Below are 16415 nucleotides of genomic sequence, written 5' to 3' on the forward strand. Positions count from 1 at the left end.
CATTGGTTAAAAGTCCTGACTATGCGATGGTGCACATTTTTAAGAAACTGAAATGACGAGCGTTATCTACAATACCAAAGTGTTGCTATTAAAAATAAAGGGCTAAAGTGTAACTGTAACTATTAAAATATCACCAGAAACAAATCACAAGACTACGAATCAATTAGTGGGAAGTTATGGGTCATTTACCAGAACAGAAGGACTTCATTTTAGACATCTTTAGATTTTTAGGTCAATACCATAATATACGTTCTCCAATTTTTTGAATATTTTTTATTTATATCACCCACCCCTATCAATCAATAGCAAAAATCTTACGTTACTTGGTTGCATAATCCACATGCCAAGTTGTCCACTCAGTCGCATGCTCACAATGTGAAAAGTGCCTGCATTTTTTACTGAAGCACTTTTAAACACCTCTAGAAAAATGAATCTATGCACAAAAAGGAAGCCCATTCACACCGTGTGGTGCTTTTGAATTGAACAACTGACTATCCACCTCAGTCACTGGTCAAATCTCCTCACCTTGTGATGTGCACATTTTGAGAAATTGAAATGACAGACATTTTCTACAGTACCAAAGTATTGTTATTAAAAACAAAATCTGATGGCTTATTTGTAACTGTTAAAATATAGCAGAAGTATCTATCTATCTATCTATGAACCAAATCACTAAGCCTAGGAACCAAATCAATTCACTGGTCCACAAAAAAATATTTTTTGTTTGCTACTGGGAACTTCAGAGCAGCTCTTTATTAAGTTTTTTACACTGATTCCATATATGAAATCGGAATTAATTTTGAAATACACATCATTGACGTTTTGACACTTTTGAATATCAATATATCAACACGATATCTGGAGTTTGTCCCACCAAAATTGTTTTGATGTGTTTATTCTGAAAACAAACCAGAAGACGATACCAGAGACACGTTAAAGTATATTTCCATCAATTAATCTCAATATAAAAGTGAGGTCAGCGTGCTCCAATATGTTTGAGGCACTCGCTTTTGCGCTTGTACTGCACATCCATCTCTCTTTGCGGGAACCAACAGTAGTCTCCCATCATGCTCGGAGTGAATTTCCCCCCCCCCGATATCGGTTTTCCATCACCTTTATATCTTGATGACGTCTTTTCCCATGCTCATTGCTGATATTGCCCAGATTTGGAGGAAAAAAGTCGAGAGGAGAATGTAAAAAATGCGTCTTCAGAGACAATCGGGCTCCCATAAGCTGATACGCTTTCAGCAGGTTCTCCTCAAGCTCAGCATAATTCTCTGCTCTGTGACTGCCAAGACAATTCTGGACAACCCGCACAAATGCTTCCCATGCTGCTGATTCAGTAGGCTTTAGTTTCCTTTTGAGCTCATCGTCAAGCATTAGTTCATAGATTTCAGGAACAATAAAAACACCTTCCTTAATTTTATCTTCACTTTTCTCGAGACCAAACTTATTTCTTAAATGCATCGCCATTTCTGTCCATCTACTTGACAGAATTTTCAAAGTAATGGTGAATCTAATGAATGAAATGTCCTGAAATGCAATGTTATGTTGAAAAGTAAAACCGACTACCTACTGCAGTGTCATGTCTGAGTTGTGTCATTATGCTTTAGTGTCATATAAGATTTGGTAACTAGTAACAAATCATTTTTTCTGCTAATTAAAAATTAATAATTAAAAAAAAAATTAAGAATGACAAGGTAAACAACTTACAGCTGTTAGTAAGATGTGGCAAAATCATTTATCTCAATGGCATCCCTAGTGGAATTACCGGTATTTATCAAAATGGTTATCCGCCTTTACTGTCCAGTCACCCTAGTTGTCCAAGACCTGGAACATCATAACTAAAAAAACGTGATGTGCTGCTGAACGAAAATGGTTTTAAGATTTGGCGTCAGCAAGTGAAACCTGTTAAAGGGTGAAAGATTCCCAGTAGCAAAATGCTTGCTGACCAGTGTTAGTGGAATTTATGGGTCATTTACCACAACACTAAACACTCTGAGCTTAAGACAAACACTAATCAAAGCTTAAATCCGGAATCTTGGACAAAGAGCTGGAGTGCTGTGCCATAGTTTGTAGCAGATTCTTTGTGACATCATGTGTGACATTTCTTAGCAATGATGTAGTGTGTCCTAGTAACTAACCAATAAAATACTGAGACTCTAAAGTGCCAGTGTGGCACACTTAAAACTAAACAAAGAAAATGTATTTATTTCTCAAAACTAAATGATCCAAAAGAAAGAAAAGAAAATAAAGCTTAAAGAAAACTTACAACAAATGAGGAAAATAAACAAACATAATACAGAAAGATGTGCAAAGTTTATAATTCTTAATAATTGAATGTACCATGTACTTTCATGGTAACTTTGTGTCACATAACCATTATCCCATGCTCGTTTGTAACAGGAACTTCATTAACTTTTTTTTTTTTTTTTTTAAGTACTGATGTAGTCAACATTTATCAATGCAATATCTCAAAAATAAAAGCAGCTGAGCAGACTTGTCTAACTGGAGCACACATGTATCATGCATCTGTCTGAAATAAGAACAAAAAGTGTTTGCCAACCTATCTCCATGTCACGTACCACACTCGGCTATCATGAATTCCTCAAAAGCTATGCCACTAAAAGCATATTTGCACAAAATAAACAGCAAGATCATCGCCACCTTCGAACTGGAGGCTGTCAAAAGTAAGTGATCTTCACGCCTTACACTCACCGAAAAGCTCACGGTGAGCTTCAGAGAAAAAGGTACAAACACGACTCGTGTGTGCCTGCTGGCACAGGATTCCAATTCCATCATGATTTATTCGCAGAAAACTTGCACTGGCCTGCTAAAAACCTAGAGAGGAATTCTGAAAGGTGACACTAAACAACGTTTTGTGGAGAGGGGGAAAGCTGCCTTTATGCAGTTCTTGTGAAAGCTCTTCTCAGAATCTTTGCACTGGCATGCAGCATCCCAGAGGAGGGATTTCATTAAAGTCGCTGGGCCTCCCTGGATCCTCAGCTCAGGATGTAAAAATGAAATTGAATTTGAAGAAGAGCAAACCATTCTTCAACATTGGTGTTAATTATTGACTTTTGTGATAGCAGGGTACTAACCCCTGAAACAGGTCACAAGGGACTTGTGATTGTCTTTACTCTAAATATACTATATAAAGTACAGGTTGCTTGTACCATTTGAGAGTCCTCAATTGACATTCAGAACTTTGGGATGTGGGTGAAAACTGGTGCATCTGAAGTCAAAATTTTGGGAGAATTGGCAAAAACCCGTGCTGACCATAACCAGGTCAGAATTTGAAAGCCGATCTCTGGAGCAGTCAGTCAAAACTGCTGACCGCTGCTTGTGATGTCCAGGTTGCCAGCAGACTCCACTTGAACCTGGGACATCAACAGTTCCCTCTTTTCCCTCTTGCTTTTCACAGAACGCTGAACTTATGGGCGATTTATATAGATTTGCATAGTCAAAGAGGTGTAATTCTGGGAGGAGTTGGGGCGGGACAGCATGCGCGTGCACGAGCGTTACTTTTCATGCTGACCGGGATTTATGCAGCAGAAGAACGTGGAAGTTGGACAACACACAGATTCCTGCATCTGGATTTTTGTGTACGTGAGCACATTTCTGCTTTTGTGCTTTGCTTATGTCATGTTATAGTGCGAATTCTACGCACAGTGTTATGCATGAGGCCCCCGATGATTGGCAGCCTTACCACCCTCGGATGTCACCTCCAGTGTCTGTATGATTGCTGATGATTAAATTGTTCTGCTTTAGTTTCAATTGACATGATTCAGACCCCTTAGTCATTTCTTTTCTTTAAATGATCAACCAAACAAAGAGACACAAAATGAGCTACCACATGACCAGCTAACCTGAAAATAAAGAAAGGGGAAAGTCTCAGTCATGTTGGCCAGGTCACCAAAACATCTTGTTGGTGGTCTTTGAAAAACCAGAAGATCAACAGTCTGTTGTGGCAGAACAGGAGCAGCAACAAGTCCTGATATTCAATAACAGCTTTAATTAACAGCAAGAATTGGCTTCTCATTAAGAAAGTGTTTGGAGTGAAATTGGTTGGAGTTTGACGTTCCAATTTAGCTTGTCATCTGTCGGCTTATTTTACATCTCATTTCTGTTGGGCTGCCATTTAATGAAGAAACAAATCAATTTAGAGACTGATTCCTTAAAACTGGAACTATTAAACTGAAGGGAAAATGAGTTAATTAGCAATCAAAACTGCTTGCTAATTAAGAAAAGGGTTAGAATGAAATCCTGCAGCCACTGCGGCCCACCAGGACCGGAGTTGCATTACACCCTATTTGATCACACTCCTTTCACAGTAAATGTTGCAGTTAGGTGGATTTCAGCCTACAAAACACAAGCCGAGTTTTCATCCGTTAACCTCTTTAGCTGTGTGAGCGCTTCATGAAAACAGTGACACGATTTGTGGTGTGGCACACTAACATGGAGTCCTAGCACTTTTTTCTGTTTTTCATTGTATTTATCTTTAACTCTTTAAATCAGTCATTACCACATCACCTGGGCTGAAGATCTAAGGAGTAGGGACAATTAGAGCTACCTACTATAAAAGAGTTGGTCCAAATACCGTAGCCAGATTGTGCACGTTCATACGGTTGTGCTTGCACTCCTTTTCCACATCATTCAGGAAGCCACAGAGGTATTTCAACAGATTGTAATGGTCATTAGGCAATGTTCTCATAAATTCCTTTAGATCTTGCTTTAGCTGCTCCTCGTCACTGGGGCCTGTAGACAAACAAAAAAGAGAAAGAGAGATTAACAAATCAGCCAAAAGTCACCACTTCTGCATCTCAGTCCCCAATAAGAACCCTTTGGTGCAGGTTGTGCTAAAGCAACACTGCTTCTTCATTTATCTAGCCATGCTCTGCTCAACAACATTTCTTCCACACCACCTTTTCTCCCAGTTTTATATAATATTAAATCATATGAACCCACTTTCGTTTGGTGACTAAGACAGACACTTTTACCATGGTTCTGTAGAGAGGCGACATGGTGCATGGTGTTAAGACACGCATTAAAGAATTTCATTGTACTCTGCACAAAAATGTACTGAAATCTACAACTTACGGAAACAACTAGCTGTTTAGCCGTATTTGTGCTCCCAGCTGCCATTTTTCTACACATGCAGATGGGAATTCTTTTAGAGCTTCTTAATCTACTCTTTTCTTAAACATGGATGGAATATGTGTAATAACAAAAACACTGTAGAATCTGTCTCTGCATTCTCCAATTGTCTTACACCCTAATCCAATGCCTATCCTGGAAGCAGACTCTGACAGAGCAACAGTCCATTATAACGTGTCCTACACACTAACTCCCTCAAATGAGTGGGATCAGCTCCACATGGATTGAGCGAGGTCACCAGTGGAGTCCCTCAGGAGTCTGTCCGTGGACTGCTATGGTAATAACACTGACTCTGATGTAGTTAGTGAACTTGTCAAATTCACAGATGACACGAAACATTGGAGGGACAGCAGACACTGAGGAGGCAATAAAAACAATTCAGGAAGACCTTCAGAACCGGACAAACACCTGGAAAATACAGTTTAATAGAGACAAGTGCAAAGTGCTACGTGTGGGCAAAATGAACATCAATTAAAAACACAAGATGGGGGACACTGAGCTACAGAAAGCAACATCTGAAAAGGACTAGAGATTTACGTTGACAAAATATTTTCATCATCTAACAAATGTACACAAGCAATTAAAAAGGCAAATAAAATATATGGCTGTATCATAAAAAGTGTTGAATATAAGTCAAGGAACATTATGCTCAAACAATGTAATGCACTAGTGAGACCACATCTGGAGTATTGTGTGCAGTTCTGGTCACCACAGTACAAGAAAGATATAGCATTACTTGAAGCTGTGCGGATGAGGGCAACCCGGTGCATCATGGGACTTAACTAACTGATTAGTGTGATTCACTAACACAATGTCTGACTTGTATCTCAGAATGGATGAATAGTAACTTTCTCAAGTTAAATAAAGAGAAAACTGAAATCTTAGTGATTGGCAATTATGGATACAATGAGGCTATTAGAAATAAACTGGATACATTAGGATTAAAAGTCAAGATGGAGGTAAAAAGCTTAGGGGTGATGGTTGACTGTAATCTGAATTTTAAATCGCATATTCATCAGATCACTAGGACAGCATTTTTTCACTTAAGAAACAGCAAAAGTTAGACCTCTTATATCACTGAAAGATGAAGAGAAATTAGTTCACGTGTTTGTTTTCAGTCGACTAGATTACTGTGACGCACTCCTCTCAGGACCACCCAAAACGAGTGCAGAATGCAGCTGCTAGAATCCTAACTAGGAAAAGAAAATCCGAACACATTACTCCAGTTTTGATGTCACTACACTGGTTACCTGTGTCATTCAGGATTGACTTTAAAATATTGCTTATTGTTTATAAAGCCTTAAATAATCTGCTCCATTTTATACTGTACAGTGGTGTGAAAAACTATTTGCCCCCTTCCTGATTTCTTATTCTTTTGCATGTTTGTCACACAAAATGTTTCTGATCATCAAACACATTTAACCATTAGTCAAATATAACACAAGTAAACACAAAATGCAGTTTTTAAATGATGGTTTTTATTATTTAGGAGAAAAAATCCAAACCCTACATGGCCCTGTGTGAAAAAGTAATTGCCCCCTGAACCTAATAACTGGTTGGGCCACCCTTAGCAGCAATAACTGCAATCAAGCATTTGCGATAACTTGCAATGAGTCTTTTACAGCGCTCTGGAGGAATTTTGTCCCACTCATCTTTGCAGAATTGTTGTAATTCAGCTTTATTTGAGGGTTTTCTAGCATGAACCGCCTTTTTAAGATCATGCCATAGCATCTCAATTGGATTCAGGTCAGGACTTTGACTAGGCCACTCCAAAGTCTTCATTTTGTTTTTCTTCAGCCATTCAGAGGTGGATTTGCTGGTGTGTTTTGGGTCATTGTCCTGTTGCAGCACCCAGAATCGCTTCAGCTTGAGTTGACGAACAGATGGCCGGACATTCTCCTTCAGGATTTTTTGGTAGACAGTAGAATTCATGGTTCCATCTATCACAGCAAGCCTTCCAGGTCCTGAAGCAGCAAAACAACCCCAGACCATCACACTACCACCACCATATTTTACTGTTGGTATGATGTTCTTTTTCTGAAATGCTGTGTTCCTTTTATGCCAGATGTAACAGGACATTTGCCTTCCAAAAAGTTCAACTTTTGTCTCATCAGTCCACAAGGTATTTTCCCAAAAGTCTTGGCAATCATTGAGATGTTTCTTAGCAAAATTGAGACGAGCCCTAATGTTCTTTTTGCTTAACAGTGGTTTGCGTCTTGGAAATCTGCCATGCAGGCCGTTTTTGCCCAGTCTCTTTCTTATGGTGGAGTCGTGAACACTGACCTTAATTGAGGCAAGTGAGGCCTGCAGTTCTTTAGACGTTGTCCTGGGGTCTTTTGTGACCTCTCGGATGAGTCATCTCTACGCTCTTGGGGTAATTTTGGTTGGCCGGCCACTCCTGGGAAGGTTTACCACTGTTCCATGTTTTGCCATTTGTGGATAATGGCTCTCACTGTGGTTCGCTGGAGTCCCAAAGCTTTAGAAATGGCTTTATAACCTTTACCAGACTGAGAGATCTCAATGACTTCTGTTCTCATTTGTTCCTGAATTTCTTTGGATCTTGGCATGATGTCTAGCTTTTGAGGTGCTTTTGGTCTACTTCTCTGTGTCAGGCAGCTCCTATTTAAGTGATTTCTTGATTGAAACAGGTGTGGCAGTAATCAGGCCTGGGGGTGGCTACGGAAATTGAACTCCAGTGTGATACACCACAGTTAGGTTATTTTTGAACAAGGGGGCAATTACTTTTTCACACAGGGCCATGTAGGTTTGGATTTTTTTTCTCCCTAAATAATAAAAGCCATCATTTAAAAACTGCATTTTGTGTTTACTTGTGTTATATTTGACTAATGGTTAAATGTGTTTGATGATCAGAAACATTTTGTGTGACAAACATGCAAAAGAATAAGAAAACAGGAAGGGGGCAAATAGTTTTTCACACCACTGTATTTCAGAATGTCTGACACCTTATATTCCAAATCGTAACCTTAGATCCTCAAATGAGTGTCTCCTTAGAATTCCAAGAACAAAACTTAAAAGTGGTGAGGCGGGCAGGCGGCCTTCTGCTGCTATGCAACTAAAATCTGGAATAGCCTGCCAATAGGAATTCACCAGGCTGATACAGTAGAGCAGTTTAAAACACGGCTAAAAACACATTACTTTAACATGGCCTTTTTATAACTTCAATTTAACTTAATCCTGATACTCTGTATGTTCAATTCTTCATAACAACTATTCATGGTGGCTCTAAAATCTGTACTGACCCCTACTCTCTCTTCCTTTTTCTTTTTCTGGTTTCTTTGTGGTGGTGACCTGCACCACCTCCACCTACTCAAAGCATCATGATGCTCCAACAATGATGGATGGATTAAAAGGTAGAAGTCTACGTGACCATCTTCATCAAGTCCTTCTGTGAGAACCCTAAATCCAAAGAGGACTGTTTCATTTATGTTAGGTAGAATGCCCAGAGGGGACTGGTCAGGTGGTCTAATGGTCTGGAATCCCTACAGATTTTATTTTTTTCTCCAGCCGTCTGGAGTTTTTTTTTTTGTTTTTTCTGTCCCCCCAGCCATCGGACCTTACTCTTATTCTATGTTAATTAATGTTGACTTATTTTGTTTTATAATTGTGTCTTTCATTTTTCTATTCTTTATTATGTAAAGCACTTTGAGCTACTGTTTGTATGAAAATGTGCTATAGAAATAAATGTTGTTGTTGTTAAGGACAATTCCTACTGTGACACAATCAGAGAATTAAGACTGTTTAGTGCCGAGTAGAACAGACTGCATGGGGACCTCTTCTGGGTATTTAAAATCCTCAGAGGTGTTGATAAAGAAGATCTAAAGAAACTGTTGCAACTTCTTGCAACTGAAGGAACTTTGCATTAAGGAGCAGTCAAAAATATCAGAGACTGGCGGGCAGTGAAGTCATTTCTGCTTAAGAGGGTAACAGCAACTTCTAAGCCCAAGGGTAGACTTAACTTTTTCCTAAGTAGACCATTATATTTACTGATATTTGGGACAAAAAAATGATTACGAAGGAATACTGTTGCCTTCCAAGGGGTGTGCTTACTTTTTATGATTGTCTGCCAGCCACTTGGGTTGTTGGTAGAAGAGGTGGTGAGCAACAAATAGCAGAACCCTGGGCAAATGACGATTAGATCCCCTAATCTTATGACGTAACAGTGATGCAAACAAGTTGGCACGTCCTCTCAATAATAAATAATAATAGATTTTACTTATATCGCGCTTTATTTAACAATCTCAAAGTGCTACAAAATAAGAATAAAATTAACAAACAAAAAATCTATAGAAATAATTTAACAAAAAGCCTTTCTAAAAGATAAGTTTTTAGGTTTCGTTTGAAGGCATCAATCGACTGTGGGGCTCTCAAGTAGTCGGGGAGGGAATTCCACAGCCTCGGCACCACCGAAGAAAAGGCTCTATCACCCATACTGCTAAGTTTAGTTCTGGGAACTTGAAGAGTGTTGGTATGCACAGAGCGGAGGGTGCGTGAGGAAGTATGAGGGATAAGGAGTTCCTGTAAATACAGGGGAGCAGATCCATAAATGCACTGATGGGTAAGGAGGGAAACCTTGTACTCAATTCTAAGTGGTATAGGGAGCCAGTGAAGGGTTTTCAAGATAGGAGTGATGTGGTCATGCTTTCGCACCCTCATCAGGATCCTGGCAGCGCTGTTCTGAATGTACTGGAGTCTCTGGATAATCTTGCCAGGAATCCCAATGAGGAGCGCATTACAGTAATCCAGCCTGGACGAGACAAAGGCATGGACAAGCCTCTCTGCATCTGCCAGGGTAATTGTTGGACGGAGTTTAGCAATGTTCCTGAGATGGTGAAAAGATGACTTACAGAGATGTTTAATGTGGGTGTCAAAAGTTAGTTGAGAATCCATTTTAACACCCAAGTTTGTAACAAATGTAGAAAGAGGTATCTTTTTTCCAGAAAAGGTGATACTGGTGATGGTAGTGGAACGAAGCTGGTGTGGTGTGCCAACTAAAATGGCTTCTGTTTTAGATCTGTTTAGCTGAAGGAAGTTGAGCCTCATCCATGCCTCTATTTCCTCCAAACAAATAGTCAGTGTAGATGTTGGCAGAGGAGCAGTAGAGGAGGTGGGAGTAGTCCTAAGATAAAGCTGAGTGTCTGCTAATGACACTTCCAAGGGGGAGCATATAAATGATGAAAAGGATGGGGCCCAACACAGAGCCCTGTGGAACACCACAGGTAACATTATGGGTGTGAGATTTTGCACTGCCAAGTGCGACATACTCAGTTCTACCGGTCAAATAAGATGTAAACCAATTTTGAACAGTTCCTGAAAGTCCAAGGGTATATTGCAGACGGTGAAGAAGAATATTATGATCAATTGTATCAAAAGCAGCTGTCAGGTCAAGGAGAATGAGTAAAGAAGGAGAACCAGTATCTGCTGACATCAGAAGGTCATTTGTGACCCTGACCAGGGCTGTTTCGGTGCTATGGCCAGGGCGAAAACCAGACTGAAACTTTTCAAACAGATTATTCAGTTTGAGATGATCACGAAGTTGTACTGCAACTATTTTTTCCAGAACTTTAGAAAGAAATGGAAGATTAGAGATGGGTCTATAGTTAGACAGAACTTCAGGATCCAGGGTGGGTTTTTAGTAGAGGTCTGATGACAGCAGTTTTAGTGCTGAAGGAATATGGCCAACCAAAAGGGATTGGTTTATAATCCTGGTGATAAGTGTAGAAATAGCAGAAATGTTGGCCTTCAGCAAGGCTGAGGGAAAAGGGTCCAGGGAACTGGTAGACGGTTTCATTTTCCTGATGACGTCCTCCACCTCTTCCTGTGTGGCAACAGAGAAGGAGCAAAGGGGCTGGACAGTCTCAGGCAGCGGGTCGACAGTTGAGGATAACAGAAAATCCATGGTAGAGAGGTTTAAGCGAATGTTATAAACCTTTTGTCTGAAAAAATTGATATGCAGATTACACCTCTCATCAGTGGCCTCGGAATCAACACATGAAGGAGGTTTAAGAAGATGATTTATAGTAGAAAAAAGTTTTTTTGGATCCCTGGAGCTATTTGTAATGATGGTAGAATAGAATCTGGACCGTGCAACCTTCAAAGCTTCCGCATACGCCCTCCTATGTTCCCTATAGGCCTGTTTGTGAACAGTCAACCCAGAAGCCTTGAGCCGTCGCTCAAGAACACGCCCAGCTGCCTTCATTTTTCGCAGCTCGCAGGTGTACCATGGTGCTGAGCACGAAAATGAGACGGACCTAGACGTTAAAGGGGCATGAAAGTCAAGGAGACTGCTCAGAGACTGGTTGTAGAGATCAACGAGGTCAGCAACAGAGCTGGAACTGGTAAGATCAGTAGAAAGAAGTTTAAGGTCCAGGGCCAAGGCATCCACATTGATGTTCTTCAAATTTCTAAAATGAATCTGCCGTTTTGGTTTGGTACGAGGGGAGAAAAAGGGTAGCTCCATTGACACTACTTTGTGGTCTGAAATACCAAGATCATAAACCTGTAAATTACTAATTAAAGCAAAGTTTGAAATAACCAAGTCAAGTGTATGACCCCTAGAGTGTGTGGGGACATCAACATATTGTTGTAAGTTGAGGGAATCTAACAACTCAAGAAAATCAACAGTGAGATAACCTTTAGGATTATCAATATGAATATTTATATCTCCCAGGATTATGATGTTGGCAGAGGTGGCACACAGTGTTGTGAGAAGATCAGTCATTTCGGAATAAAAGCAGAGTTAGGTTTTGGAGGTCGATAGATAAGAAGAACAGTCATGGGAAAAGGGGCTTGCATTTAAATGCAAGACACTCAGGAAGATGTTACAGGTGATCAAATAGGGGACACCCCCATTACCTGACGATAGATGATGGCTAAACCACCACCACGCCCAGTGCTGCAAGCTGCTTCCAAATAACTGTAGCCAGATGGACATGCTTCATTTAAGGCAGAGTAAGCCTCTGACTGGTGCCAGGTTTCTGTTAGACACATGAAGTCAAGTCCCTTCTCCCTGATGTGTTCTTCAATCAGTGTGGATTTATTGCTGATGGACTGAGTATTAAACAATTCAAATTTGACCAGCGATTTTGGAGTAAATCTCAGTACAGGTCTCAAAACATTAAAATCCACTCCACGCAGCTTGGAATCCGCTCCACAAAATAAATCCAGCCGGGGATGTAAGGATCTTGCGGTATTTCTCACAGTGGCTCGGTTGTTTCCCACGCTAGAGTGCAGAGATCTCGCGATACTTCTAATGTTTATAGTATTTGAAACAACGGTGCTCTGATGACGCATCACACATGCGACAGGTGACCAAAAAGATGGAATGTTAGTAGCAGAGCACTTTTGCTGTTTATTGAAAATGAACTTCCGACCAGAGCCTCTATGAATGTAACGAGGACGGCGAAGAAGTCCAAGTTCTTTAATGATGTGGATGTTAATTCCAGGAGTGGTTACAGGATTTAGTCGGCGAAGTTGTAAACTGGAATAGCCGAGCACCATTCCAACTGAAGAGGGAGAAAAAGATACCATCCAGATAATGCCAATGCACGATGCAGGCACATTAACTTTGATACAATGTCGTAAATGTTAACCAAACTTTCCAAAGCGAACATCAATAGACATGTGGTTTGATAAACATCGTGGCTCAGTGGTCTGGGTCAACCCACAATTCATTTATTTTGAGGCAAGCTAGCTTTGGCAAACATGATGGTGCTGCACATGGTGGCTGACGTGCTGGTAAGGTAACTGTCTGAACGCTCAGTTTTTCATGTGTCGCGTATAATTCATCATATCAGTAATCAAGTCATTACATGTGCCAGGTATTAGCGTCTACAAACACAGACGGTGGCACCTTACGCCTTTCCCCGACCCCCAAAATGCAGAGCAGAGGCACTATAATGCCTTGCATAATTTTGCTTGCTCAATTGGGCAGTGCAGACAGATGCTGTTGAATACAGATGGCAGAGTCTGAACACATCTGGAGTAAAGTTGCTCTACCAGCCAATGAACATCTACAGCATCGTGACTGCATATGTATAAAGCTGAACAGCATTCAACGAATGCTGAAATATGCACATTAACACAGTGATTGTGAGTTATAAAGAGTATGTTGCATTGAAATGTGTGCACCAGGCTTTTAACCCCATGTTCTTGTTAAACTTATTTTAAAGTCACAGACTCGATCCACCACACTAATTCCCTTCATAATTTTAAACACTTCAATCATGTCTCCTTTAAATCTTCTTTTGCTTAAACTGTAAAGGCTCAGCTTTTTTAATCTTTCTTCTTTACTCATCCCCCGTAGCCCCAGAATCAGCCCAGTCGCTCTTTTCTGGACCTTTTCTAGTGCTGCTCTGTCCTTTTTGTAGCCTTGAAACCAAAACTGCACACAGGACTCCAGATGAGGCCTCACCAGTGTGTTATAAAGCTTTAGCAGGACCACCTTGGACTTGTTCTCTACTGTACATATCAGGGCGCTATATATTCTGTTAGCCTTCTTAATGGCTGCTGAACATTATCTGGCAGTTGATACTGACAAGTCCACTAGGACTCCTAAATCTTCTCAGAAGGTGTACTCTTGATATTTAGACCTCCCACTGTGTATTCTAACCTCACATTTGTTACTTCCTACGTGTAATACTTTACATTCAGCGATATTAAATTTCATTTGCCGCGAATCTGCCCAAACCTGTAGGCTGTCCAAGTTCCTCTGTGATGATTCAACTGATTCTTGCCAGCTTGTTACTTATATTCCTATCCAAATCGTTAAAATATATTAAAAATGGCAGTGGTCCCAGCACTGCCACCTGTGGGACAGCACTCTCAACTTCCTCCGATTCTGTTAAGACACCATAACCCTCTGCTTCCTGTGTTTTAGTCAATTTTGTACCCATCTACACCCAACACCCTGAACTTCCACTTCTTTCAGTTTGAAGCCCAAACTTTGATAGGGCACCTTATAAAATGTCTTCTTAAAGTCCACATAGATAATATCATAGGCTCCACTCCTGTTGCTTTCTCATAGAATTCAAGCATGTTGGTAAAATGTAACCTCTCTCTTCTGAAACCATGTGGACTGTTAAGTGAAACTCCTGTTCTTACCGTGTGCTGCTCAATCATTTCCTTACAAATTCCTTACATTAACTTTACATGTGATGCACATTAAGAATCTTCACCAACAGATGCCCCCCCCCCAGCCGCTGGACACCACAACCTTGCCCAACACCCAGTCCATACAAGCACTGAGCAGAGTAGGAGCAGAACACACCGCTGACGAACCCCAGAATCAACTGGGAAAAATGCAGAGGTCTTGCCTCCACTCTGCACAGCACTCACAGTACCAGTGGATAGGCCGGCCAGGATATCCAGCAACTGGATCCCAAGTTGTTTCTTCATGTAGTGGGTGCGGCAACGCACTACGCCAGTGCATGCTCCCCAACTTGACTTTGCACATTAAGCTTATTGGCCCACAGTGGCTTGGATCTGCCTGATCACCCTTTATTATATAATGGGATATTTGCCATATTCTAGTCCATAGGAAGTCACTGCAGACTGGGGAAATTCTGAACAATGTGTGTGAAGGGTTTATACATGTACCGGCTAACCTCCCTAAACACTCGAGGATCAATATTATCTGGTCCTGTTTAGTTGTTTGATTTCATCTCTTCTCTCTTTTGGGCAAAAGCTATTAGTCACTTGAAACCTGTCCACTAGACATTGTTCCCTCTCGTTGTCTTAAAGATGTTTTTGAGCCTAGCATTTTGGACATTATAAATAATTGTCTTAACATTGGTTCAGCCCCCAGTCTATTTTAAACATGCTGCAGTCAAAAGAATCAAAATATCGGTAAGTATTGATTTTAACATTTTAAAATGACTTCAATATTAATCTTTCAAAGTTATCAGTTTAACAGTCTACATTATTAATGAACTTCTGGTTCACTCTGGCTTTTGATAACTGAGCCTCGTAGGCCATCTCTCGACACAGCTAGAGTTACGACACTCCACTCCTCTGGGCTTTATGGCAGAATGGCCAAACATCGCATTTAAACCTGTTTGGGGTTTGCAAAAAAAGAGCAGGTAGAGGAAAAAAGAGCAGGTAGAGGATTCTGGGACTGTGAGAAACAAGATAATCCGATGTGAGGTAACCAAGACTGAACTGCCCGCCCTCAGTTCTAAACGTCACATATGATCTAAACTAGGCGCTGCTCATCACCTGCATACCACCGTTGCAGTGGTGAGGCACGGCAGTAGTAGCATCATGCTGAAGGGTTGTTTATCAGGGGCACGGATTGGAGACGAGTTACGACCGACAGAAAGCTGAACAGAGCATAGAACAGAGACTCTCTTAATGAAAACCTGCTCCAAAGTGCTCTGGATCTCCACCTGGGCTGAAGGTTTACTTGCCAACAGGACAATGACCCAAAGCACAAAGCAAAGACAGCAAACAAGTGACTTAGTAATAAAAACTTTTAATGTTCTTGAGCTGCCCAGCCAGAGCCCAGACTTGAACTCAATCGAAATATCTCTGAAGAGACTTGAAAACTGCTCTCCACCAGCGGTTATCACTCCAACCTGACAGAGCTGCAGAGAAAAATTGCAGAGAATGAAGTTTGTCAAGTCAGCCCTAAGATGAACCATAGGGATTCAACCAAGTACTACTTGAAGGGTCTGAATACTTGTGTCAATGTAATAATTCAGTTTCCTTTTTTTAATAAATCTACAAAAAAATTCTAAAATTCTGTTTTTTTCGCTTGGCCATTCTGGGATATTGAGTGTTTCTTGATGAGGGAAAAAAATGAATTTAAAATGTTTTAGCACAAGGCTGTAACATAACAAAAAGTGAATACTTTGAGCCACTGTATCTTGGGTCTTCTTGGTGTTTATTCTAAGCTTGATGGCGGCTCAAGAACACCACCTATTGGTCACAATGTAAAATTTCAAAAAAATAAAATGGGAGTTTATCACTTAATCAGAACTCTGCTGGTCTTGTGTTTCATACTGCAGTGTTTTCCCCTGCCACTGCAATTAGCAGGCAGGATGCCCAGTAAGCCATAACTGCCAACTCTGAGTGAGGGTAAAGGCAACATTTTTAAAGTGAATAAAATGTATTAAATCACTGAATTTTCAGAGATGAAACATGGCAACCACTGTTGTCTATAGCAGAGGTCGGTGACTCCGTGGCTGCAGGTTTCCATTCTAACCCTTTTTTCAATAAGTGCCCTGATTTTGCTGCTAATT

General features: G+C 40.6%; 1 protein-coding gene across 5 annotated transcripts in view; it reads right to left on the bottom strand.

Annotated features, from left to right (window-relative positions):
* The window catches only part of fam13a (family with sequence similarity 13 member A), a 256286-nt gene that overhangs the window by 201005 nt on the left and 38866 nt on the right, over positions 1-16415 (bottom strand). For all 5 annotated transcript variants that reach the window (XM_039750166.1, XM_039750162.1, XM_039750161.1 and 2 more), the window contains exon 4: positions 4578-4758. In XM_039750166.1, coding sequence (XP_039606100.1) covers positions 4578-4758 — 181 coding nt within the window. The remainder of the gene's footprint in view (positions 1-4577; positions 4759-16415) is intronic.

This window comes from Polypterus senegalus, chromosome 4 (genome assembly GCF_016835505.1).
Source record: "Polypterus senegalus isolate Bchr_013 chromosome 4, ASM1683550v1, whole genome shotgun sequence".
NCBI classification, from domain to species: Eukaryota; Metazoa; Chordata; class Cladistia; order Polypteriformes; family Polypteridae; genus Polypterus; species Polypterus senegalus.